Genomic DNA, 26,418 nt, shown 5'->3' on the forward strand with positions numbered 1-26,418 from the left:
ATTTCCATGTGTTGCCTATAGGGCCTTTTGTGTTTATTGCCGTTTATCCCAGGGGGCCACTCTCCACTCTCTCTCGACTGGCAGGGTCAGTTTAGCATTCAACACCTCTGAATTACCCAGCAGGCTTTACTCTGTGTGAAGGAAACTACACTGTGTTTACCAGTGCTAATATGTAGTAGTCTACTGGCCTACAAAGGGGGTAAGATATAGGAAGGAAGACAAAATCCTGTGTCACTGTACCATAGTTCTACAATGTAAGTTACAAATAAAGGGCTTTTTTCAGTAAAGGGAGAGTTGTTCAGGAAGAGGTGCCCCCTGTGACTTTAGGAGTCTTGTCTATTGTAGGTGCTATAGCATAGATGGGGATGAGGTTGAGTGGAGTAAGGAAGGAGGACTTTCTCTGGGGGAGGAGTTGTAGAACACTCCTTATTTGGAGAGAACCTGGTCACATGGGGACAGAATCTAAGCAATAGAGGTGAGAGAGACAGAATTAGATAGCACTTCGAACTGTGCCTTGAAAAGGTGAGAGGGACTAGAGTAGTTTACTTTCTCAGAATAGAGCCAATGCGGTGAGGGGATAAAATGCCCACCAACTTCACTGTGGTTCCTGTAGAGGATGGCGGGGCCGGGAAGTCAACTCTCGAAGGTGTGTTTAGTGAGGAAGATGAAGAAGACATTTCTCCCCGACGGTCCTACTCAGGTGAGGGCACACTATGTTGACGTTTTCAGGACAGGCTCAGACAAGCAGAGTAGAATCTGTAGAACAGCTGAACATGTTGACATTAACTTAGCTTTGGAACACAACATTCCTCAGGGAGTCCGACCAATACACAGACTCCGAATATTGTGTCCCAAAGCTAACTTGCCCTTGACTTACAGAATTCTGATATGATATATGGCTTTGTTTGTTTGTTTATTTTTCTCTGTCCTAAGGAGACGGACATACCTTCTATGACAAGAGCAAACTTTTGAACTTTTTGTCATTTTGACAAGAAATCAATTCCTGAAATGAAACAAAAACAAGTGAGGGCTTTCTGAGATCTTCCTTGCCTTTTGCTCTCTCTCTTTCTCTTTCCACCTCTCACTCTTTCACTCACTCAATTCATTCACACATCTTTCTTCCTCTTAATGTGAAATCAATATGGATTAGTAGTCTGTTCTCTTCCAAGGTTTCTCAGCCTTACATTCCACAGTGGAAGTCACTGCCAAAATGCCACTTGTCTGTCAAGTATTAACTTGCTGTAAACCAGTAGAGCTCCACTGTTCTCTTCCTGTTGGAAGAGAGAGTGGGTTAGGGTTAGTTTTTTTGAAATGTCACAGGCTGACTGTCTGCTCTTTACTACTGTAACAAAACTATTTTAGTATTTGCACATGGCATTCTTGTAAAACCGTAGTAATCTCAGATTCTGAGGTGTTTTTTCACTTGTGTAGCTTAAAAAATATATTTATTGAGAAAAGAGGCCTTTTTGATTGTCTGCTGTCAGCCCTCACTGACTTTGTATGGAATGGATATCTATTCACGGGGGGGATTATATACCCCAGATGTTTGTTTGTTGGAGTGTGTGGATGTGTTTGTGCTTGCGTGGGTGTCTTCCTATGTTTTTCTGAACAAACTCTTCCCACATTAAAAAAACTGTAGTATTTACTGTAGTGTTTAGTATATACTGTCGTGTTTGGGACATGACTGTGGTATTTACTGTAGTGTTTTGCTTACATGACTGTACTATAGTATAAATACTCTAGTATTACTCTAGATAAATACTATAGTATATACTATAGTTTTTTATGTTTTTGTGGACATAACTGTAGTATTTACTATAGTGTTTTATTTTATCATCTTTGACATAGAAGTGGGGGCTTTTTCATTGAGGAAACCTACTGGACAATAGTAAAAGAGCACATTTCCATAGCCTATCGGAAGATAAGAGTCTGAACGGATAGTTCAGAGCTTCTGCTCTTCTCCCGAGTGGCGCAGAGGTCTAAGGCACTGCATCTCAGTGCAAGAGACATCACTAAAGTCCCTTCTTCGAATCCAGGCTGTATCACAACCGGCCGTGATTGGGAATCCCATAGGTCGGCGCACAATTGACCCAGCGTCGTCCGGGTTAGGCTGTCATTGTAAATAAGAATTGTTTCTTAACTGACTTGTCTAGTTTAAATAAAGGTTTTTTAAAACTGTAAGAACCTGTAAGGAACACAATATATGGTCTATACTTGGCATGTAGGTTTTCCACTCATGGGTGGCACAAATTAGGATATGGTTGGTGGGGTATATTCAAAGTAAATACTGTGGTATTACTATAGTTACAAAGCTGTAGTGTTTTTGCGGAAACTGTAGTGTTTTTGCAGACAATACTGTAGTATTTACTACAGTGTTTTTTTTGCGGATAACATTTTAGTATTTAATATAGTATTTTACAGTACGTTATAAAATGATATCATTATATAATTATATAATGCAAAAATACAAAACACACTCAAGAAAAACAATCACATCAACAAAGAGGTCCTCAATCAACACTGAACTGCCCAAAAGGCACCAGAACATCCAATTGTAGGGAACTCTGAGGATTGTTCCATACATTGGGTGGGAAGAAACTAAAAGTCTGTAGCAACAGATGGAATTTCCAGAGTTAGCCATCCCTGTGATTGGGTATGGTAACTCATACTTCTTTTGGCTTTATAAATGAATTAAAGGCAGTGTTTCGTTTTACGCAACGTCAAAGAGGGCCATCCTACTTTATGATTGAGCAAGCAGCGATTTGTTACTTTCCCTCTGGCCAGTTCAGTTAAGTGAGTTTAGCTTCCAGGTGCCACCACTGCTGCCTGAGTGGGGATATGAGATATTAGAATACAATATTGGCCTCACAAAGTGGTAAGGAGGGGTCAGAGAGGTCAGGAGCAGTACAAAAGATAATCGAGGAAGGTAGAACTAGCGCTTGTGTATGATCATTTTGGGAGTAAAATTCTATGGGATTTACAGTACTTGGTTTTTGGCAATTGTAGTGCCAAATTGAGTAAAGTGAAACACAAACCTTTCTTTAATACTAAGAAATGGTCCATTTAAATCTAGCTGCAGATTAACATTCCCAGTGTCACTGAGAGTGGAGCTCTTAACCTTTCTGGCTGCTGTTTGTAAAGGCAGTACAGTATGAGTCACACAGGATACATGTAAGGGAAGGCTATGGGCTGTGGTCACTTTGGCTGTAGTCAGCAGTAGGAATGCTCCACTCAGTCCCAGAATACCAGCTCTATCTATGTTACATCATGTGCTCTCCTCTATGTTCTCACGCCAACAGTACCTGTACACAGTGCTGTCTCCACAAAATACATCCAGTATAAACAACTTTTTTTCCAAATGGGCTGCCTCAGAGTAAAGCTTCACAGAATAGTTTTTCTTTAACTGACATTATGGGTCTCTCCTTGAAATGCACTAAATACTGTATACTGTCCATAAATGCTTTTTTGTTTTGTCATAAAACTTTACTTCACCAAAGTCATAAAACCTGTGGGCCAATTGCAACCATTGAAAGCCACCAGATTATCGCCAGTTATTCTCTACTTAAACCATCAATATGCTCTAAAATCACCCGCATAGCTGATCTCAATTTCAACCAACATTAGCCAGGAATTTACCATTCCTAACGCAGATGTCGAGGATGTCTTTTAGTCTTGATTGCAGCCCCAGACTATTTCGCCCTCTGGTTAGTATTATCATCAGAACAATTTAGTCCTACTTTATGAGCATTCTACGGGCGATTTATCTATTTGACAATCATCCCATTCAACTGAAATGAAGTATTTCCTCATGTACCACAGCAAATCAACTGAAGCAATTTACCAAACACATTGTGTGAATGGAAAACTAATGTTCTACTCTTATTATTTTGAATGGCATATATTATATTATTTTGCCATTTAAAGTGAAACTTTTTAAGGAATATAGACCTACTGCTTCTATATTTTTATACTTAAATAAGTATTTTTACATTCATCAGCCTTACGGTTTCCGATGCTCCTACTGGGTTGATATTTCAATGGGAGCGGGAGTAGAGAATCTAGACCAGCTGTCTGGTATCATAATCACTTGACACGGTAACAACAACGAGAGATCAACTGATCTGCTGGTTTGTCCTTGGGGTTTCTAGTTGCAATCATGCTTAGTTTACCCTGCAGGTGCATGTAATCTTTCGTTTTTAAGAAATCCAGTAGTAACCTTGAGCGTGTTAAGTTCTGCCTGTTGGTTGCAATCAAGCCTGTCTTTCTAATCCAGTATGTGGATTTCCGAACATATTTGATTCTCTGTTGATTTAATTCAGTGAGCCTGAGCCTGAGTCTGAGCCAGTGTGTGTGGCTTGTCTGGACAAGACAGGACAGTTATCCCTGTCATTCATAATTGTGTTTATCAATGAGGAAGAGTTGGGCCTACTTCCTTTTTGGAAATTTAGGATGCCAATTGAGCTACAGAACCACGATAGGCTACATGCTAATTATTTTGACTTTAAGTTGCTTCCTGTTCTGAAAACTACCTCCATTGACATGCCAATTAAACATCAGACAATTTCAGACAATTTCAGACTTGGGATGAGGATGAGATTACCATCTGTTGGACATATCTGTTTTTCTGTGTCTGTGTTCCTAGAGAAGATAGAGGGGCTCTGTGGTTACAGTCAGGCTAACCACACTGTTTGTTTACAATGTGATCTTTCAATAAATTTCTGTGAGAAATGTTGTCTCTGCACTAATTTACTGTAGGTTCTTATCCTACAGTTGTGGCCAAATGTTTTGAGAATGACCCAAATATTAATTTTCACAAAGTCTGCTGCCTTAGGTTGTATGATGGCAATTTGCATATACTCCAGAATGTTATGAAGAGTGATCAGATGAATTGCAATTAATTGCAAATTCCCTATTTGCCATGCAAATTAACTGAATCCCCCCAAAAACATTTCCACTGCATTTCAGCCCTGCCACAAAAGGACCAGCTGACATCAAGTCAGCAATTCTCTCATTAACACAGGTGTGAGTGTAGACGAGGACAAGGCTGGAAATCACTCTGTCATGCGGATTGAGTTCGAATAACAGAGTGGAAGCTTCAACAGGAGGGTGGTGCTTGGAATCATAGTTCATCCTCTGTCAACCATGGTTACCTGCAAGGAAACACATGCTGTTATCATTGTGTTGTACAAAAAGAGCTTCACAGGCAAGGATATTGCTGCCAGTAAGATTGCACCTAAATCAACTATTTATCAGATCATCAAGAACTTCAATGAGAGCGGTTCAATTGTTGTGAAGAAGGCTTCAGGGCGCCCAAAAAAGTCCAGCAACCGCCAGGACCTTCTCCTAAAGTTAATTCAGCTGCGGGATTGGGGCAACACCAGTACAGAGCTTGCTGAGGAATGGAAGCAGGCAGGTGTGAGTGAATATGCATGCTTCTCAGCCAAGGGAGTGGGCTCACTCACAATTTTGCCTAAGAACACAGCCATGAATAAAGAATGGTGCCAACACATCCTCCAAGAGCAACTTCTCCCAAACATCCAGGAACAGTTTGGTGACGAACAATATATTTTCCAGCATGATGGAGCACCTTGCCATAAGGCAAAAGTGAGGTGGACAAACAAAAACCCACAAATCTGACAAACTCCAAGCATTGATTAAGCAAGAATGGGCTGCCACCAGTCAGGATGTGGCCCAGAAGTTAATTGACAGCATGCCAGGGCGGATTGCAGAGGTCTTGAAAAAGAAGGGTCAACACTGCAAATATTGACTCTTTGCATCAACGTCATGTAATTGTCAATAAAAGCCTTTGAGACTTATGAAATGCTTGTAATTAGACTTCAGTATTCTATAGTAACATATGTCAAAAATATCTAAAGACACTGAGGCAGCAAACTTTGGAAATTCATTTTTGTGTCATTCTCAAAACTTTTGGCCACGACTGTACATAGACAGAAATAAGAGTAAGGCATTCAACATAAATTGATTACTGGGGCTGTTGAAATCCTGTTCACAGGACACTGCGGGCCAACACACAATCACCCTGAAGCTCCCTAAAGGTCGATAGACGTGCATGCATGTGTAAGGGGGGAACCAGGTTTTTGGGGGCAGCGCTCTCTTTTGTCCACATCGTCGTTGCGTTCCACCCAGAGAGGACGTCTGTCTTGTGTAGTACATATCTACTAGGGGGCTTGGGGAGCCAGAGTAGTTTACCAAGCAAGATGGTCCTTGTGTGGTGTATGTGCACTAGGGGGAGCCAGAGTAGCTTACGGGGCAAGAGAGTCCTTGTGTAGTGTATATCCACTAGGGGGAGCCAGAGTAGCTTACCAAGCAAGAGGGTCCGAGGCACTTTAACTGTAGCTAGCAACAACATTTAAACTTCCGGGTCCGGTGTAATATGCCTTTTTGTTGACGAATACTATTTAGCTAGCTACATGCAAACATGTCTCTCTACGAATTGCAATTGCTAGAGCTTGAACAGCGAGTTGAACTGCTCTTACTAAGAGAGGACGATGGAGAATTCATGTCTCTTGTCCAACCTATGTGAAACATTGACGAGGAAAGACCTTTTCAATACTTTCAGATGTCGGTTGCCAGATTTGACAACTTGCTTCAGCGGCTTGCCCTTTATCTCACACGACAAATTTACAGCTTGCCCGTAAGTGCTGCAGAATGGCTGTCTGTGTCTTGCTGCAAGATATAAGCTAGGAATCTTTACAGGTTGTACCATCTTCACAGAAGTGTGCCAGGCTATCTGGCATGTCCTGAAGGAGGATTTTGTTGCTTATCCTTCCGTGGCAAAATGGACAGAAATCGTCAGAGAGTTTGGGGATCGTTGGAATGATCCGTTTTGTGCAGGAGCTGTCGACGGAAAACATATTCGGAGCTCCAGCGAACTCAGGCAGCGAGTACTACAACTACAAGAGCTTTTCCTCTATAGTCCTGATGGCAGTCTGCAAAGCAAGGTAGCGCTTCACCATGATCGACATGGTCGGAAGGGAGATGTGGGAATCTTCTCACGAAGAAAGTCCCAACTCATTGCATTCCAGCTGCCGCTACCAAGACCAGAGTGCTTTCTGGGGACCCAAACACAGAGCCCATATGTCTTTGTGGTAGATGAGGCATTCCCTCTGAGATCAAACCTGATGTGACCATATCCAGGTAAGATACACTAAATACATATGACTATACATATGATGTGAAAAGAGTAAGAGGATGGGGGCCTACAGTATGTCCAAAGCATAGGCTACACAGTTGTTACAGTACACATTTGATAGCTTTCATGTTCCTACCGCCACTCAAGAACCAGACGAATTTCAGAGAAAGGTTTTGGGATCCTTGCTGGAATATGGAGGGTCCTGGGACGAGCTCTTGAGCTTGCCTCAGAGAAATCTGAAGCCATTGTGAAGGCCTGCATGGCCCTCCACAACTACCTTTGCACCACAGACACTACGGACACTGACAACACTGTACATCCACCCCACGTTTGTTGACCACTCCACAACGACTGGGGACCTGCGTCAAGGAGAGTGGAGATAGGTGGCAGAAGGGGACACCAGCTACCTGGACTCAAGAAACATGTCGGCAGACAGGGCAACCAGTGTTGCTATAGACGTGCGCAACAACCTAGAGAACTAAATCCTCACACCAGCTGGTCAAGTGTCTTTCTAGGATGCTGCGATCACGCGTGACACCCTACAGTAAATGTTGGAGTGTGTTTTGCAAAACATGTACACATATGTTCTCTTCCTCTGGTTGATTACTGTTTTATATGTCATGTTGTGAGCTCCACACTTTGGTTTGAAGTTGGATTTGGCTGTTTTACTTATTTACACTTTACAAATCACATAGTCTACCATAATGACAGTTACTTTATCCTTGTGTTTTAGTTTGTAATATCTTTTTTGGAGGCTAGACCCTTGTGAAATTTACCTAACCTTGTGTTATGTGTAGTGGCCTTTCAATGAATGGCTGTTCAGCTGTAGACAATAAGGCTAGACCCTGGAGCCATTTACCTAATTAACATAATACAAGGTTGTACATAGTCATGTGAAGTGACCTTTTAATGGAGACCTTCCTGCTATGGTACATGGTTGAGAATGACTGTCCAGCTGTAGACAATAAGGACCCCCAAGACTTGAACCTCATCTACAGTTGAAGTCAGAAGTTTACATACACCGAGCCAAAAACTCAGTTTTTCACAATTCCTGACATTTAATCCCAGTAAAAAGTCCCTGTCTAAGGTCAGTTTAGGATCACCACTTTATTTTAAGAATGTGAAATGTCAGAATAATAGTAGAGACAATGATTTATTTCAGCTTTTATTTCTTTCATCACATTCCAAGTGGGTCAGAAGTTTACATACACTCAATTAGTATTTGATAGCATTGCCTTTAAATTGTTTAACTTGGGTCAAACGTTTCAGGTAGCCTTCCACAAGCTTTCCACAATAAATTGGGTGAATTTTGGCCCAATCCTCCTGACAGAGCTGGTGTAACTGAGTCAGGTTTGTAGGCCTCCTTGCTCTCACATGCTTTTTCAGTTCTGCCCACAAATTATCGATATGATTGAGGTCAGGGCTTTGTGATGGCCACTCCAATACCTTGACTTTGTAGTCCTTAAGCCATTTTGCCACAACTTTGGAAGTATGCTTGGGGTCATTGTCCATTTGGAAGACCCATTTGCGACCAAGCTTTAACTTCCTGACTGATGTCTTGAAATGTTGCTTCAATATATCCACATAATTTTCATACCTCATGAAGCCATCTATTTTGTGAAGTGCACCAGTTCCTCCTGCAGCAAAGCACCCCCACAAGATGATGATGCCACCCCCGTGCTTCACGGTTGGGATGGTGTTCTTCGGCTTGCAAGCATAATCATTTTTCCTCCTAACACAACGATGGTCATTATGGCCAAACAAACAGTTCTATTTTTGTTTCATCAGACCAGAGGACATTTGTCCAAAAAGTACGATCTTTGTCCCCATGTGCAGTTGCAAACCATAGTCTGGCTTTTTTATGATGGTTTTGGAGCAGTGGGCTTCTTCCTTGCTGAGTGGCCTTTCAGGTTATGTCGATATTGGACATGTTTTACTGTGGATATAGATACTTTTGTTTCCTCCAGCATCTTCACAAGGTAATTTGCTGTTGTTCTGGGATTGATTTGCACTTTTCGCACCAAAGTATGTTCATCTCTAGGAGACAGAACGCGTCTCCTTCCTGAGCAGTATGACGGCTGCGTGGTCCCGTGGTGTTATTACTTGTGTACTATTGTTTGTACAGATGAATGTGGGTGGTACCTTCAGGTGATTGGAAATGGCTCCCAAGGATAAACCAGACTTGTGGAGGTCTACAGTTTTTTTCTGAGGTCTTGGCTGTTTTTGGGGGGGATTTTCCCATGATGTCAAGCAAATAGGCACTGAGTTTGAAGGTAGGCCTTGAAATACATCCACAGGTACACCTCCAATTGACTAAAATTATGTTAATTAGCCTATCAGAAGCTTCTAAAGCCATGACATAATTTTCTGCAATTTTCCAAGCTGTTTAACTTCTTGAAACTCCCATCCCGGATGTTTAAAGCCTCAGGCTCATTAGCATAACGCAACGTTAACGATTTCTGAAAACAGTCAAGCTTAGCCTTTTCTTAACAACACTGTCATCTCAGATTTTCAAAAATGCTTCTAAGAGATGCTAAGCTAGTTTACATTTTGAGTAGCATTTGCATGCAACATTTTCACAAAAACCAGATAACCAAATAAATAAAATCATTTACCTTTGAAGAGCTTCGGATGTTTTCAATGAGGAACTCTCAGTTACTAGCAAATGTGCAGTTTTTCAAAAAATATTAAACAAATCGCTCCGCTTTGTTGTTCAGTTATAGCCAGTCATAGCATAATGTAACGTAACGATTTCTGAAAATCGCAAATAAAATGAAAATAAACTCAAGCTTAGCCCTTAACAACACTGTCATCTCAGATTTTCAAATATGCTTTTGAACCAAGCAATTGACTAATTTGTGTAAGAGTATGTGCTAGCTTAGCATTTTGAGTAGCATTTAGCACGCAACATTTTCACAAAAACCAGATAACCAAATAAATAAAATCATTTACCTTTGAAGAGCTTCGGATGTTTTCAATGAGGAGACTCTCAGTTACATACCAAATGCGCAGTTTTTCCTGGAAAGCGTCTGTGTGTAGGGAGAAATGTTTTGTACATCACATTTTACCGAAACAAACCGAAAATTCAGTCACCAACTCCAAACTGAATTAACTCCATAATATCGACCGAAACATGGCAAATGTTTGAATCAAGGTGTTTTTCACATATCTCTTCATTGATATATCGTTGTGGAAGCCTGCAGTTTGAAAAATACTTGCAGCTGACTTTTGGTCGGCGCAGGATTCAGGCGGACACCTGGTAAATGTGGTCTCTATGGTCAATCTTCCAATGATATACATCCACAATGCTGCAGTACTTACTCCTCTCATTCACAGCCATATAAGGAGACAATGGAAAACAGACTCAACAAATTTCCTGGATGCCGTCTCATCTTGGTTTTTGAAGCTCACGTTCTAGCCTTTTGCAGAAAAGTGTTTTCTTTCCAAAGCTACCAATTATAATAGTCGAGCATCTTTTTGTGACAAAATATTTTAAACGGGCACGCTCTTTTTATAAAAAATGATATAGCGCCCCTAGAGTTTCAAGAGGTTAAAGGCACAGTCAACTTAGTGTATGTAAACTTCTGACCCACTGGAATTGTGATGCAGTTAATTATAAGTGAAATAATCTCTGTGTAAACAATTGTTGGAAAAAATACTTGTATCATGCACAAAGTAGATGTCCTAACCAACTCCCAAAACTATAGTTTGTTAACAAAAATGTGGAGTGGTTGGAAAACGAGTTTTAATGACTCCAACCTAAGTGTTTGACTTAAACTGTACACAGCTCATGTACAAAGCAGTTCAAGTTTAAGTGACTGATTCAGAACAGTAATATGTTCTGCTACAAGTACAAATAACCAGACAAAGACATTTGCAGACCTTTTAGATTTTTTTAAGCGGAAATATCAGGAGGAAAATGGTCCAATATAAAACACAATGTAATACACAGGTGAAAAGTATGATGAAAGGGGAAATAAGAGAAAAAACACAAAGTAAACAGCAATAAATTACCTAACACCTTAACATGTGAATGAGAAAATAAGTAAATATAAAAAAAACATGCAAAATAACCCCAGTAAATTACCCACCACCTAAAGTGTAAATAAGAAAAAAGCACATAGCAGCAGTTTTGAGGGGTAGGGTGCTCTGTCTCACTCGAGAACAAATGGAGTGGGGGTGCTCAGGAGTATTTCTGTCTGTAATAAAGCCCTTTTGTGTGGAAAAACTTATTCTGATTGGTTAGGCCTGGTTCCAAAGCCCACCCATGGCTACGCCCCTGCCCAGTCATGTGAAATCCATAGATTAGGGCCTGATGAATATATTTCAATTGACTGATTTCCTTCTATGAACGGTAACTCAGTTGCGTTTATATTTTTGTTCAGTATACATCATCATGTCCCAGACAAAACGGGAGACATTTATCAGGAGGAATACCACCCATGGCACGATGTCATAGATGGCCTTTTCTGGACACTGCTGCCAGTTTCTGTAACTCCTGATGGGGGGGAGGGGGGAGCAATGCAAATAGTCTGGATAGCCATTTGATTAGATGTTCAGGAGTCTTATGGCTTGGGGATAGAAGCTGTTTATAAGCCTCTTGGAGTTAGACTTGACACTCTGGTACCGCTTGTCGTGCGGTAGCAGAGAAGAAAAGTCTATTACTAGGGTGGCTGGAGTCTTGACCAATTTTTAGGGCCTTCCTCTAACACCGCCTGGTATAGAGGTCCTGGATGGCAGGAAGCTTTGCCCCAGTGATGTACAGGGCCGTACGCACTACCCTCTGTAGTGCCTTGTGGTCGAAGGCCGAGCAGTTGCCATACCAGGCTGTGATGCAACCCATCAGGATGCTCTCGATGGTGCAGTTGTAGAACCTTTTAAGGATCTGAGGACCCATGCTAAATATTTTCAGTCTCCTGAGCAGGAATAGGTTTTGTCATCTTCATGACTGTCTTTGGTGTGGTGTATTCATGCATCTCAATAAACTATAACCTTAAAATGCATTTTTTTCCTTGTACAGTTGTGTAGATAGATTCATCACTGATCCTACTACCTTCATCCATGTCAGACTTACTCCCATCTGAGCTACCTGCCATGGCTACCTCATTCTCAATACAGCTATGCTCACTTTCCGAAACCGAATGTTATGATCGAACACAAAATACAAAAATGTCATGTCAGTGTCCAAAATCAAATTCGCCGTCCGAAGCGACCTCAAAGGAGCGTATTACAAGGAGTCACCCTTTTGTGATGAAAAACGACATTGCAATGCTATGCTACACTCCGAGTCCTCCATCTCTGTAGTGTGAATTGAGCTTAACACTCAATAATTAGCCTATTCCCTTGGGGCATTCAACTGTTGTGTTATGTTGTTCTGGGTTGAAGATATACAATATTTTGTTCTCAGTGAACCTACATTATGTTGGATATCTTGTTTACAGTAATTGAACATACTGGTAGTTGTTATCATATAGTCTTATGGTGTTCTGCATGGTGTTACATCATACTGTTGTCATATGTCAGATAAGCGAATATCTGTCTTTACTGTAGACATGGTCTACTCAGCTGTACCTAATAGCTGTATGTCATGTGATCGGAGCAGATAACAACATAGTTATTATTAATTTATCTAGGTTACTCTGCGAAAGGAACCAGAGAGAATGAGAGTAAATTGAGACAACGTTTGTTTCCTAGGCCCTAGTGTTCCATTTCCCACAATCCCCTTATAATCCCCTTCCCCTCCAGGTTCCTATCCCAGATATTTAGTGGCGTACAGGATGTCAAAAGGTTATGACGCAAGTGGACTGTTGGAGCCCTTTTTGTGTGGAAATAGTCCTCCTTTCAGGAAAAGGATGTTTGTTTGTGATGCTTGAAAGCTCTCTATTAAACGTACAGTATGTTTCCCACATTGTTCTTCCATTCAGGAAAAACAGACTCAGTGTCAAGAGACAGTCATCCCTTTTTTCCATTTATAAATTGCACTTTGTCAAAGAGTTTGGTCATGAGGCCTTAACATGTATTCCAAAAAACATAAATTATAACGACACAGGGTAAGATCCAGATGCAGACACAGTGTAACGACGTACGCTGAGAGTCGGGAAGCAAGTTCAGGGAGTGAATACTTTTAATAAATAAATGAACAAAACAAAAAACACAAGCAGCGCACCGACATGAAACAGGAACAGAAACAATGACGACTGTGGAAGAAACCAAAGGGAGTGACATATATAGGGCAGGTAATCAAGGAGGTGATAGAGTCCAGGTGAGTGTCATTATGCACAAATGCGCATAACAATGATTACATAAACGAGCAGCCTGTTGACCTTGAGGCCGGAGAGGGAGCACATGTGACAGTACCCACTCCCCAACATGCGGGTACAGCTGCAGGACACCGACCATGATGATGATCCCGGGGATCAGGAGCTGACCGGTTACCTCTGCTAAGGCATGGGAACCTATTGAACTGGCTGAGGCGTGGGAGCATGATGACCTAGAGCACCGGAGAGAGAGCATACATGACACACAGGAGACAGATGGTTAGAGTCTCTGATATTTATTAAAATACAAGGGGGCAGGCAATAGGCAGGTCGAGGACAGGCAGAATGCCAGAGTGCAAAAGGGACAGGGCGGTAGGCAGGCTCGAGGTCAGGGCAGGATGAATGGTCAGGCAGCCGGGCTAAGTGTCAGGACAGGCAGAAAGGTCGGAACCCGGGAGGGCTAAAAAACAGAGACTAGGAAAAACAAGAGCACAGCAAAAACATGCAAGTATGCTTGAAGAGACGAACTGGCAACAGAGAACTCAGGTATAAATACGCTGGGGAAGATGGCGACACCGGGAGGGGGTGGAGACAAGCACAAAGTGAAACAGATCAGGGTGTGACTGAAATAGGACAGCACTCTAGTAAAGAAACTGAAATTTACATATTTTTATTGCTGCCCAAATGTTTCAGGTATGAACCCTTCTTCAGCATGCAAGGCAATGGCAGTCAATGTCACAACAAGACCACACAGGTGGGCATAACATGTATTCCAATGTAAGGTCCATTGATTAATATGCGTGAATGAACGGAATCAGAAAGGACATTGTAGGCTAATATGAGTGGTTTCAATATGTATTTATGACCTTTATTTAACAATCTTACTGGTGGATATAGGCCTAGAGGAGAATTACGTGTTTGAGAACTAGAAGCCCAAGTGAAGGTGCCCGCTGGCTGCAGTCCACATCTTCACACCTTCTCTCTGTTACTTTTTTACTTTACCCGTAATTCTGTTACCGAATTTAGCATCTGCACTGTTCTTTCAGTAAATGTTTTTTTTTTTTTTTTGTGTGTGTGTGTGTGTGTGTGTGTGTGTGTGTGTGTGTGTGTGTGTGTGTGTGTGTGTGTGTGTGTGTGTGTGTGTGTGTGTGTGTGTGTAAATTGTTAAAAGTAGTTGTTATGATGTGCATCTCGTGAGAGGTGTAGGAGTAAGGCGCAGGAGAGCAGGTATGTCTTAGAAACGTAATTTTATAATATAGTCCACCAATACAAAACGGTACAGACAAAAATCCCCAAAATACGCTCTAACTACGCTCCACATACTCAGAAACTTGTGACATATACAGCTATTAGGTACAGCTGAGTCGATCATGTCTAGAGGAGCAAAACACAGTACCGACACTAAATACGTGCGTAACTGTGAAAAAACATCAAAATACGAACGAGCAACAATAACCACATTCTAGTCAGCACGAACTAAGGCAGGCAACCAGCTTATACACCAGAATTAAACACAAATGAAACCAGGTGTGAAAGGAGAGACAAAACAAACAGAAAAGGAAAAAGGGATCGGTGGCGGCTAGTAAACGCAGTAGTACAGGCGCCAACAGGGAGAGGAGTTACCTTCGTAGAAGTCATGACAGTACCCCTATACCCCCCTGAGGCGAGGGCGATCCGGATGGAGGCGTTGAAATTCCCTTAGCATAGGTGGACATGTCCTTGTTTATTCTCCTCGACCGTACCTCCCAATCCACAAGGGGGGGGCGGAAGGACTCATTAAACGGCCACCACCAGCCTGAGAGAGACCGTAGTAAGGGGGAGCTGTAACCCAGCTTGTTTATTCTCCTCAGGACTTTAAACGGCACCACAAACCGTGGCAGGAGGGGCAGGTTTCGCCAGACCCGGTCCCCCGGTGCGAACACTGGGGCCTCGCTGCGCTGGCGGTCAGCACTTGTCTTCTGCCACCCTTCGCCCTGTTTAAGGTACCCGTGGGTGGCCTCCCAGGTCTCCCTTCAGCGTCTCACCCGATCGTCCACCACAGGAGCCTCGGTTTGGCTCTGATGCCATGGTGCCAGAACCGGCTGATAGCCCAACACACATTGGAAGGGCGACAGGTTCGTAGAAGAGTGGCGGAGGAGTTCTGGGCCACCTCTGCCCAGGGGATGTACTCCCTGGCCGGTCCCTGGCATTACGACCGCAGAAACATACCCACATCCTGGTTCACTCTTCCACCTGCCCATTACTTCAGGGTGAAAACCTGAGGTAAGGCTGACCGAGACCCCCAAACGTTCCATGAATGCCTTCCACACCCTGGACGTGAACTGGGGACCCCGATCAGAAACAATGTCCTCAGGCACCCCGTCTGTAGGGTTGTAGGGAGACCGGGCAAAGGGAGGAGATGACAAGACTTAGAAAACCAATCCCCAACGACCAGGATCGTGGTGTTGCCCTGTGACGGTGGCAGATCGGTCAAGAAGTCAACTGACAGGTGTGACGAAGGCCGCTGTGGAACGGGAAGGGGTCGTAACTTCCCTCTGGGCAGGTGCCTAGGAGCCTTGCACTGAGCGCACACCGAGAAGGAGGCCACATAAACCCTCACGTCCTTGGCTAGGGTGGACCACCAGTACTTCCCACTAAGACATCACACCGTCCTACCGATCCCCGGGTGACCAGAGGAGGGGGACGTGTGAGCCCACCAAATTAGCCTGTTTAACTCCTCCAGCGGAACGACACCCGTCCAGCTGGACACTGTGGTGGCGGTCCCCGGATGTCGCGTCCACCCCACCTCACAGGTGCTGCTAGACAAGAAGCCGGGAGGATGGGCGCAGGATCCACTCCTCCGTATCATATAGTGCGCCTTAGTGTTCTGGAAGCCTGGTCTATAGGAGATGGTAAACCTAAATCGGGTAAAAAACATGGCCCACCTTGCCTGACGAGGGGTCAGTCTTCTTGCTGCCCAAATGTACTCTAGATTACGGTGGTCAGTCCAGATGAAAAAAGGGTGTTGAGCCCCCTCAAGCCAATGTCTCCACGCCTTCAGGGCCCTGACAACAGCCAGCAGCTCCCGATCCCCCAAGTCATAGTTCCGCTCCGCCGGGCTGGGCGTACCCGAGCACTGTGATAGCACGGCTCCAACCCCGGCCTCGGACGCGTCCACCTCCACTATGAATGCAAAAGAGGGGTTCGGATGCGCCAGCACGGGAGCCGAGGTAAAAAGAGCCTTCAGGCGACCAAAAGCCCTGTCCGCCTCAGCCGACAACCCCAGATGCTCCGGCCCCCCCTTCAGCAGTGACGTAATGGGAGCAGCCACCTGCACAAAACCCAGAATAAACCTCCGGTAGTAATTGGCAAACCCTAAGAGCCGCTGCACCTCTTTAACGTGGTTGGAGTCGGCCAATTACGCACGGCTGCAATGCGGTCACACTTCATCACCAACCCCGATGTGGAAATGCGATACCCAAGGAAGGAGTCGGCCTGTTGGAAGAACAAGCATTTCTCAGCCTTGATATACAGGTCATGCTCCAACAGTCGCCCAAGTACCCTGCGCACCAGAGACACATGCGCGTGTAGCGGAAAAGACCAGAATATCATCAATGTAAACAACCACACCCACACCATGCAGGTTCCGGAGAATCTCGTCTACAAAAGATTGGAAGACTGCTGGAGCATTCTTTAACCCGTACGGCATGACGAGGTACTCATAATGGCCAGATGTGGAACTAAACGCTGTCTTCCACTCATCTCTCTTCCAGATATGCACCAAGTTATATGCACTCCTGAGATCCAGTTTTGTGAAAAACGTGTTCGTGAAATGAAATGACTCAATCAAGAGGTAGCAGGTAACTATACCCCACCGTGATGGATTTTAGACCCTATAGTCAATGCAGGGACGAGCCCTCCCTCCTTTTTCTTCACAAAAAGAAACTTGAGGAGGCAGGTGAGATCCATGTACTCCCTGCCCCAGAGATTCAGATATGTATGTCTCCATAGCCACCGTCTCATCCTGTGACTGAGGATTCCTGGGAAATGTAGCTACCAGAAGGCAGTAGCCAAGTCAGCATATTCTGAGGGAATGCGCACAGTGGAGACTTGGTCTGGACTCTCCGCCGTCGTAGCACCGATGGAAACTCCTACACACCTGCCTGAGCACTCCTCTGACCACCCCTTTAGAGCCCTCTGTTGCCACGAAATCCTGGGGTTGTGACGGGCCAACCAGGGGATCCCCAGCACCACCGGAAATGCAGGAGAATCAATGAGGAAGAGACTAATTCTCTCCTCATGACCCTCCTGCGTGACCATGACCAGTGGAGCCGTAGCCTCCCTGACTAGCCCTGACCCTAATGGTCGGCAATCTAAGGCGTGCACTGGGAAGGGTTTGTCAAGCTGAACAAGGGGGATCCCTAACCTATGCGCTAAACCACAGTCAATAAAATTCCCCGCCTCGCTTGAATCTACTAGCGCCTTATGCCGGGAAAGGGGGGAAAATTCAGGAACACCAATCAATACATACATGTGACCAACAGGGGGCTCTGGGTGAGCTTGGTGCCGACTCACCTGAGGTGTCCGAGCAGTATTCGGCCTGGCATCTCGACTCCCTGGAGGGCCCCCCCAGCACCGGTCAGCAGTGTGCCCTCTGTGACCACAGCTGGCACAGGAAAGGCCCCCTCCTCTGGTGGAACTAATAGAACTCGATCTGGACATCCGCGGGCCGCCAGCAAGTTGTCCAACCGAATGGACATGTCAATCAGCTGGTCCAAGGAGAGGGTGGTGTCTCTACAGGCCAGCTCCCTACGGACGTCCTCATGCAAACTGCACCTATAGTGATCAATCAATCAAGGCCCTGTCGTTTCATCCCACGCCAGCGGCCAAGGTCCGGAACTCTAGAGCAAAGTCCTGAGCACTCCTCTTCTCCTGCCTCAGATGGAACAGCCGTTCATCCGCCGCTCGGCCCTCAGATGGGTGATCGAACATGGCCCGAAAGCGGCGGGTGAACTCTGGGTAGTAGTCCCTCGCCGAGTCAGGATCGTTCCATACCGCGTTGGCCCACTCCAGGGCTTTATCTGAGAGGCAGGAGACAAGGGCGTTCACGCTCTCACCTGCCCGAAGGAGCCGGATGAACGGTTGCCAGGTATAAGTCCATCTGGAGTAAGAACCCCTGGCACCCGGCTGCCTTCCCAATCGTACTCCCTCGGGAGTGCGAGTCGAATCCCACTGGGCCCAGGCAATGAAGGAGAGGGTAGTGGTACTGGTTGGGTTGTGGCTGATGGAGGCGTGGGAAGGCCACCTCTCTCCCATCTTTCCATCGTCGCCATCCCCTGATCCATTGCGGTCCCCAGCCGGTGTTACACTGCTGTGTGGTGTTGAACGCGCCCCTCCATGGACCCTGGGAGTGCGTCCGCTCCTGCTGACTCCATATCTGGTGCGGGATTCTGTGGTGATGTGCGTCTCGGTGAGAGGTGTAGGAATCAGACGCAGGAGAGCAGATATGTCTGAGAAGCGTAACTTAATAATATAGTCCACCAATACAAAACGGTACAGACAAAAATTCCAAAACTATGCTCCACATACTCAGAAACTCGTGCAACCGCACGGAGGAACAAAACACAGTACCGACACTAAATACACGTGCATAACTGTGAAAACATTAAAATACGAACGAGCAACAATAACCACAAGTCTAATCCCGCACGAACTCAGGCAGACAACAGGTTACCCTTATACAACACAGAATTAAACACAAATGAAACCAGGTGTGAAAGGATCACAGACAAAACAAACAGAAAAGGAAAAAGGGATTGGTGGCTTCTAGTAAACCGGCAGGTAGAGGAGTTACCTTCAGTAGAAGTCGTGACAGTAGTCCTTATGCATATAGTTGTATGGTTGGTTTAACTTTACAATCATTGGTTTTGTTGTGGCAGTCTCAGCGTCATTCCGTTACTGTGGAATTGCCCTTGCTAATGAAAGTGTGTCTGATCAAGTTACTGTAGCTGCAAAGAGTGTCAATAAGCTTTAATTCTGAACGCTTGAATCAGAGCTCTTGTGAAACGGGGACCTCTTTTGGCAAGGCTTTTCATAGCGTGGCGTGTGGGATAGAGCTTTTCATTGAAACATAAGTAGTACCTCATCTAATAGTGTGCTGTGTCATTTAAAATATGGCATCAGATGTGCTAGTCATCACCACAGCAGACCTTTCAATGTCACTGTCAGACACCCTTCAGGTCCATGTTATTTATATGCCAGACAACAACTCAGCAGTCTATTGACTTTGGTGTGGCTTGCACTTTTCTCTTCATAGAGGATCGGGTATACATGGATGGATTATTTCTTCACGTCCTCTGTCTCAGCTACTCCATAATGATTTCCATTTGAGTTGTTAAATGTAAAAAGTACAGAAGACTCGGATTATGTTTGAGGATTTTTGCAGCCTGTATACTGTTTACACACGTTTTATGCTAAGCTAATAGCTGAGTGGAATAAATGAACAATCATGTGTTTAGCAGATGTTATTGCGGATGTAGCAAAATTATTGTGTCTATAGCTCTAACAGTGCAGTAATATCTAACAATTTCACAACAATACACACATCTAAAGTAAAGGAATGGAATTAAGGATATTTTAATATTGGGCGAGCAATGTCATAGCGGCATAGACTAAGATACAGTAGAATAGGATAGAATACAGTATATACATACAGTATATATGAGATGAGTAATGCAAAATATGTAAACATTATTAAAGTGACTAGTGTTCCATTATTAAAGTGGCCAGTGATTCCAAGTCTATGTATACAGGTCAGCAGCCTCTAATGTGCTAGTGATGGCTATTTAACAAAATGTAACAGTCTGATGACCTTGAGATAGAAGCTGTTTTTCTGTCTCTCGGTTCCAGTTTTGATGCACCTGTCCTGACCTCGTCTTGTGGATGATAGCTGGGTGAACAGGCCGTGGCTCACATGGTTGTTGTCCTTGATGATCTTTTTGGCCTTCCTGTGACATTGGGGGCTGTAGGTGTCCTGGCGGGCAGGTAGTGTGCCCCCGGTGATGCATTGGGCAGACCACACCACCCTCTGGAGTGCCCTGCGGTTGCAGGTGGTGCAGTTGCTGTACCAAGCGGTGATACAACACGACAGGATTCTCTCAATTGTGCGTGTGTGTGCACGCGCGCGCGCGTGTGTGTGTACGCGCGCGTGTGTGTGTGTGTAGGGTCATGCTCTGTAAGCTCATTGAGCTGTGTTTCAGGGCACAGAATTAAAGTAGCTAAAGCTGCACCCTCCCCTCCCTTCCCCTCTCTACCCCTCTCCCTCCTCTACCCCTCCCTCCAGTGAGTGGATGAGGGGTCAGGAGCGCAAGGGCTGATGCTGCTCCACTGCCTCCAGACAGGACAAAGAAAGGATGTCCACAACTCTGGAGCAGCTGATTCCCAGGGCACCAAAGACACGTTAATCAAATCTGCTACAGAAAGCTACCTAGCGCAGAACAGACAGACATTCATAGAGAACTGTGTTACACAGATTCGAGTCAACTCAGTTGAAGGGGGGCTAGGCAGAGCAGACTGAGGTCTGTAACTACTGAGGTTTCCAGTAGCATACTGGAAGAGTGTTGTGGACCACAGCTGCACCTCCCCCCTGGTATGGAGCGTGGGGAGGGTTCACGACGATCAGGTGAGCTCATCTGTGTGATAAACCCTATGAAATAATCAGGCTAGACATATTTGCATATTCACAATCTGGTCTGGAGTAAGAATTTTGCTCATGACCACAGCTGTTTGTCTTGTTGTGGAAGCTTTGGTTAAGCCATCATCATGTATGTATTTGTTAGGTCTGTCCTTGTGTAATGTACTGTAGTTGATAGTCTGTGATACGCGTTTGCATTAGTGCTGGGGGGACCGAGGGTTAAATATAGGGATTTGATATCTCTCTCTGTCTCTGTGTCTGTGTGTCTTACCTTCAGGCTCAGGTGTACTTGGCTAGGCAGCTTATGAATCTGACACTGTGGAGGCTTAACGAGTTATAAACAGCTCTCATTGTCATTTATTATCATAGAGGCCGCACCACTTCACTTCACACTACCTGATGAGATTGTGTCGTTGTGTGGACAGATTTTTCAACATTTAGGTGGCTTTAAATAGTGAAAATGTCTGTTAAATCAGCCAAATGGTTCATATTTTAGCGAGAGAGATTTTGTCTACATTGGAGTTAAATTAAGATATTCCTAGTGTCTGAGATTCTTACCTTGAAGTTATTCACTTACGACAACGGCAAAATGTGTTATTATCATACAATTTGGCAAGTACTTCTACTGTATGTTCAACTCTGTTCATCTCTGTCAACAGAACAAACATACTGTAAATCAATAGGATTATCTCCCAGAATTAATGCATAAACCTGAACCTGTCCACCTCCCTAGATTGACACAGTGTCAGCTCCCCTTTGTCTAATTTAACGATGTAGCCTGATATAACTGGTACCTGTGCCTTCCCTGTGTCTGGAATGAACAGAGCAGATGGAGATGGATGGTTCTACCAATGCCCTCGTCTTATCTTCGGAAGACTGGCTTGCTTTCCTCAGCCTACTGTAAAATGTCCTGGCTGTCTGTCAATTGTATTTAGTAGGATAGTTTTGGTTTGCCAAACTCATGTCATTAGAAACAGCGACTGTGGAAAGAGACTACCCACTGGAAACAAACTGTTTGAATCAACATTGTTTCAACGTCATTTGTCAACGTATTGTGATGTGGAATCTCTCCCTGGAAAAAATATATTGGATTCAAACCACAGGATTATGTCATCATTGTAACCAATTTTTAGCATAGACAAACCTTGTAAAATATGTTGAATTTTAACCTTTGAAACAATGTCAGATCTTAAACATTATATCCACTATATGTATATCATCACTTTTGCTATACAGTAAATAGCCTAATAACTTGTCGTCACGTTAACAAATTATGTTGGATTCACGTCTCCAACTAAACCCAAAATAAAAGTTCAAGAATAGGATTAAGCCATTGGCTCAGATTAAATTATCCAAGCATTATACATGGTATGACCAAAAGTATGTGGACAACATCTCATTCCAACATCATGGGCATTAATATGGAATTGGTTTCCCCTTTGCTGCTATAACAGCCTCCACTGTTCTGAGAAGGCTTTCCACTCGATGATGGAACATTGGAAAGGGCCTTCCCCAAACTGTTACCACAAAGTTGGAAGAACATAATCGTCCAGAATGTCATTGTATGCTGCAGTATTAACATTTCCCTTCACTGGAACTAAGGGCCCTAGCCTGAATCATAAAAAACAGCCCCAGACCATTATTCCTACTCCACAAAACTTTACAGTTGGAATAATGCATTCAGGCAGGTAGCGTTCTCCTGGCATCCGCCAAACCCAAATTCGCCCATCGGACTGCCAGATGGTGAAGCGTGATTCATCAATCTAGAGAACGGCGTTTCCTCTGCTCCAGAGTCCTATGGCAGTGAGCTTTACACCACTCCAGCCGATGCTTGTCATTGCGCATGGTGATCTTAGGCTGTGTGCGGCTGCTCAGCCATGGAAACCCATTTCATGAAGCTCCTGACGATCAGTTATTGTGCTGACTCCTAGAGAGTGTTGCTACCGGGGACAGATGATTTTTATGCTCTTCAGCACTCGGTGGTCCTGTTTTATGAGCTTGTGTGGCCGACCACTTTGCGGCTGAGCTTTTGTTGCTCCTAGATATTTCCACTTCACAATAACAGCACTTACAGTTGACCGCGGCAGCTCTAGCAGGGCCGAAATTTGACAAACTGACTTGTTGGAAAGGTGGTATCCTATGACGGTGCCACGTTGAAAGTCATGGAGTTCTTCGGTAAGGCGGTTCTACTGCCAATGTTTCACCATGAAGATTGCATGGCTGTGTGCTCGATTTTATACACGTGTCAGCAATGGATGTGGCTGAAATAGCCAAATCCACTAATTTGAAGGGTTGTCTACTGTAACTATAAATGTCTTCTTATGCAATCACAGAAACTGTGCAGGTCTGTGGAGATCTTCTATAATAATCTGTGCAGAATCTCGAACAGCATTGATCACTTGCACTATGTAATTTTTATATAATCTCAACTGCAATCCAGGTCATTTGGTTGTTGTAACGTATACGCTTGGAGTCAGGAAGAAAGTGCCGAAGGTGAGTTTAATGAAGAGAGACGGCAGATAAACAAAACAGGAGACTCATACTGACCAAAACCAACACGGCCTGATGACTGAGGCTACTGAGGGTTAACTAAAGGGAGAGTCAAGGTGATGAGATCCAGGTGTTCATAACGATGGGGAGCAGGTGTGCTTAATGATGGTTGCCAGGACTGGTGGTTAGTAGACTGGTGACGTCTAGCGCTGGAGCAGGAGTAGGCGTGACAGTTGTGCTATTAGCTGAAGCACAGGGATAACACATTAAGTCAGGGTTTCCCAAGCTCAGTCTGCAGGGCCCCAAGGGGTGGATGTTTTATTTTTTGCCCTAGCACTACACAGCTGATTCAAATAATCAACTAATCATCAAGCTTTGAATCAGCTGTGTAGTGTTAGGGCAAAACAAAGATGTGCACCCCTTGGGGTTTGGGAAACACTGCATTTAAGTTGCTGTATAAATATCTGAAACTGTATTCCCATTTGAACTTTGCTGTGTTTTTAAATTACATTTGGTTACAAATTACAAATGGTTGAAAGCGCAGTGATAACACTGTCTTTTTGAGTGGATGAATAAAGGTTGAAATCTCATTGAAATCTCAATCAAATATTACCCAATTTCCATGTTGAAATTACGTGGTGTGTCCAGTGTGTACTGTAGGGCAAACTAAATATGTATTGCAAAGAAATCCGATGCTTAAGAAATTGTGCACTTTTCATTGAAACCCTCTTGGGAAGTAACGTCTATCTCATTTACAAGGACGTCTCTGTAATGGAAATGGTTGATCTGTTGTGATGATTAATAGCAGATTGGTGCAACTCCTTTTATGGAACTCTGCTGTTATAGGCCTGAATACTACACTTCATAATTGAAGTGTTCCTTATCACTGCATCTCACCTCTTATTTTACACCAGGTGGAGAGCAATCATGGGAAAATAACATTGTATTACAGTATCACAAAAAGAGAACGTTTTGTTCAGGGTACTTTGTCCTTGTTCATCATACTGTACAGGAGATCTACAGTGTCATTCTCATTGACCAGTGTCACTAGCATCCTCATCAGATGCACACGATCGCATTGATTTCTCTCGTCACAGCATAACCCCATAGGACATTACTACGGAAATGACAATCAACATGACTTTGTCTGGACTGTAGAGGTTTTCTTTATCGATTGCAGAGGAAAGTGGTGTTTGTGTTGTTTCATAAGAAATGTAGTTTCAAAAAAAATTGCAATATTTTGGTACCATGTAATCAATAAGATACCATGAAATCAATAGTGATTGGACAGACAAATATAGTAGAGGTGTTTTCTTTCTCCTTTTCTGTTGTCTCCCAGGAGATGTCACTCCCAGAGAGAGCAGCCCTTTCATCAACAACACTGACCAAGACCAAGAAAACTACTACGATGGCAAAAACATGGCTCTCTTTGAGGTAATCCACATGTCAAGGCTTTTGATATCATAACGTAATTCATTACCACATAGGTTTTATTCCACTTTAATGTAAAGTGAGAGCTATGTGCTTACATGGATTATATTGTAGAGTACATATCATCCAAACATTTGTTGCTTTTGTTTGTTCCGTACTTGTATGTTTCCAATACCATGACGTCCCGATTCAGTGTCGTTGTATCCTTATTGACAGGAAGAGATTGAGAGCAACCCCATGGTGTCCTCCCTCCTCAACAAGCTGGCCAACTACACCAACCTCACCCAGGGGGTCACTGAGCATGAGGAGTATGAAAATGAGGAGGGGGTTACAAAGATTAGAGTCAAGGTACGGACCACATTACCATTGTGCATAATCAAGAATTTCTCCCGGTGGGTACTTTGTGGGAGACCTCGCTAAAGAGGTACAGTAGTAGACAGACATTGTATTAACTGTCAATCCACTTGACAAGGACGTTGTTGTTGGATCACAATAACATCTCTATTATTGTGCAAACCAACATGAGTTGACTAGGTTAGTGTGGTAGCTATGCAACAGCACTTCTGAGAGCAGAGCGCGTGTGAGAATATAAAGCAGCATTCTTCTGACCAACCAACCAAAGAAATACTCCTACTGTTGCTATTCAGCGTCACAGCACCAACACGAGGCCGCAGAAACTAACCATGCCTCTGTCCCCTGACAATTACCCCAGTACCTCTCCCTGATGGAGATCTGATTGGCTCAGGGGGGGGGAGGTTGTGGAGACAGAGTGGATAGTGAGGATGCCACTCCAGGTTGTGAACGGTCTATGAACAAGGGCCACATTGACCCTGGTAAAAAGGCGTATAGGAGAACCAACAGCAGTATTGAGAGAGGGCTGTGTTGTGTTATGGGATATATGGTATGTACTGTATTCATGCAGTGTCTTTGTGTGCGAGGGGGGGGGGGGTGTCGATGTGACGTGCGTGTGTGTGTGTGTGGTGGTGGGGGGGTTCTCTGATCTTGAAAGAGTGGGGGCCGTTGCACCTTTGGAGTATAATAGGGGGTGCTTATGTCATCAGGCGGTGGATGACACATTAGAGCTGTTCATTTATCCTGTGGTGATCGGGGCATGGATTGTATGGCTGTAATGAAGTTCAGCAGATCATTGTTAAGGTAGCCTGTTACTGTACACTGTGTAGCATTATGTTTGACTGTTATATTTGGCTATTCCTGCTTTCCAAACTGTACAAGCACACAGAGCAAATATAGTATAATTTCACTGAATAGTTCTGTTGTTTATTTCTCTGGAGAACTGCAAAGGACTTCAAATACTTTACTGTTATGACATATGAGCATGAGTTGGGCATGTGGAAAATAGGCTGGGCACTGTGGAAGGATTCTCTACTGATGCTTTGTTACTGACGTCTTGTTAC

At 44.0% G+C, this 26,418-nt stretch overlaps 1 protein-coding gene across 3 annotated transcripts in view; it reads left to right on the plus strand.

Moving 5' to 3' along the window:
• The first annotated feature begins 462 nt into the window (after positions 1–462).
• The window catches only part of LOC135513389 (solute carrier family 12 member 7-like), a 46,324-nt gene continuing 20,368 nt past the window's right edge, over positions 463–26,418 (plus strand). For 2 of the 3 annotated variants that reach the window (XM_064936329.1, XM_064936316.1), the window contains exons 1-3: positions 463–700; positions 24,912–25,006; positions 25,220–25,351. In XM_064936329.1, the coding sequence (XP_064792401.1) occupies positions 583–700; positions 24,912–25,006; positions 25,220–25,351 (345 nt within the window). In that variant the 5' untranslated portion in view covers positions 463–582. The remainder of the gene's footprint in view (positions 701–24,911; positions 25,007–25,219; positions 25,352–26,418) is intronic. The other variant, XM_064936323.1, reaches the window with a different exon arrangement.

The sequence above is a fragment of the Oncorhynchus masou genome, chromosome 3 (assembly GCF_036934945.1).
Source record: "Oncorhynchus masou masou isolate Uvic2021 chromosome 3, UVic_Omas_1.1, whole genome shotgun sequence".
In the NCBI taxonomy this organism is placed as follows: domain Eukaryota; kingdom Metazoa; phylum Chordata; class Actinopteri; order Salmoniformes; family Salmonidae; genus Oncorhynchus; species Oncorhynchus masou.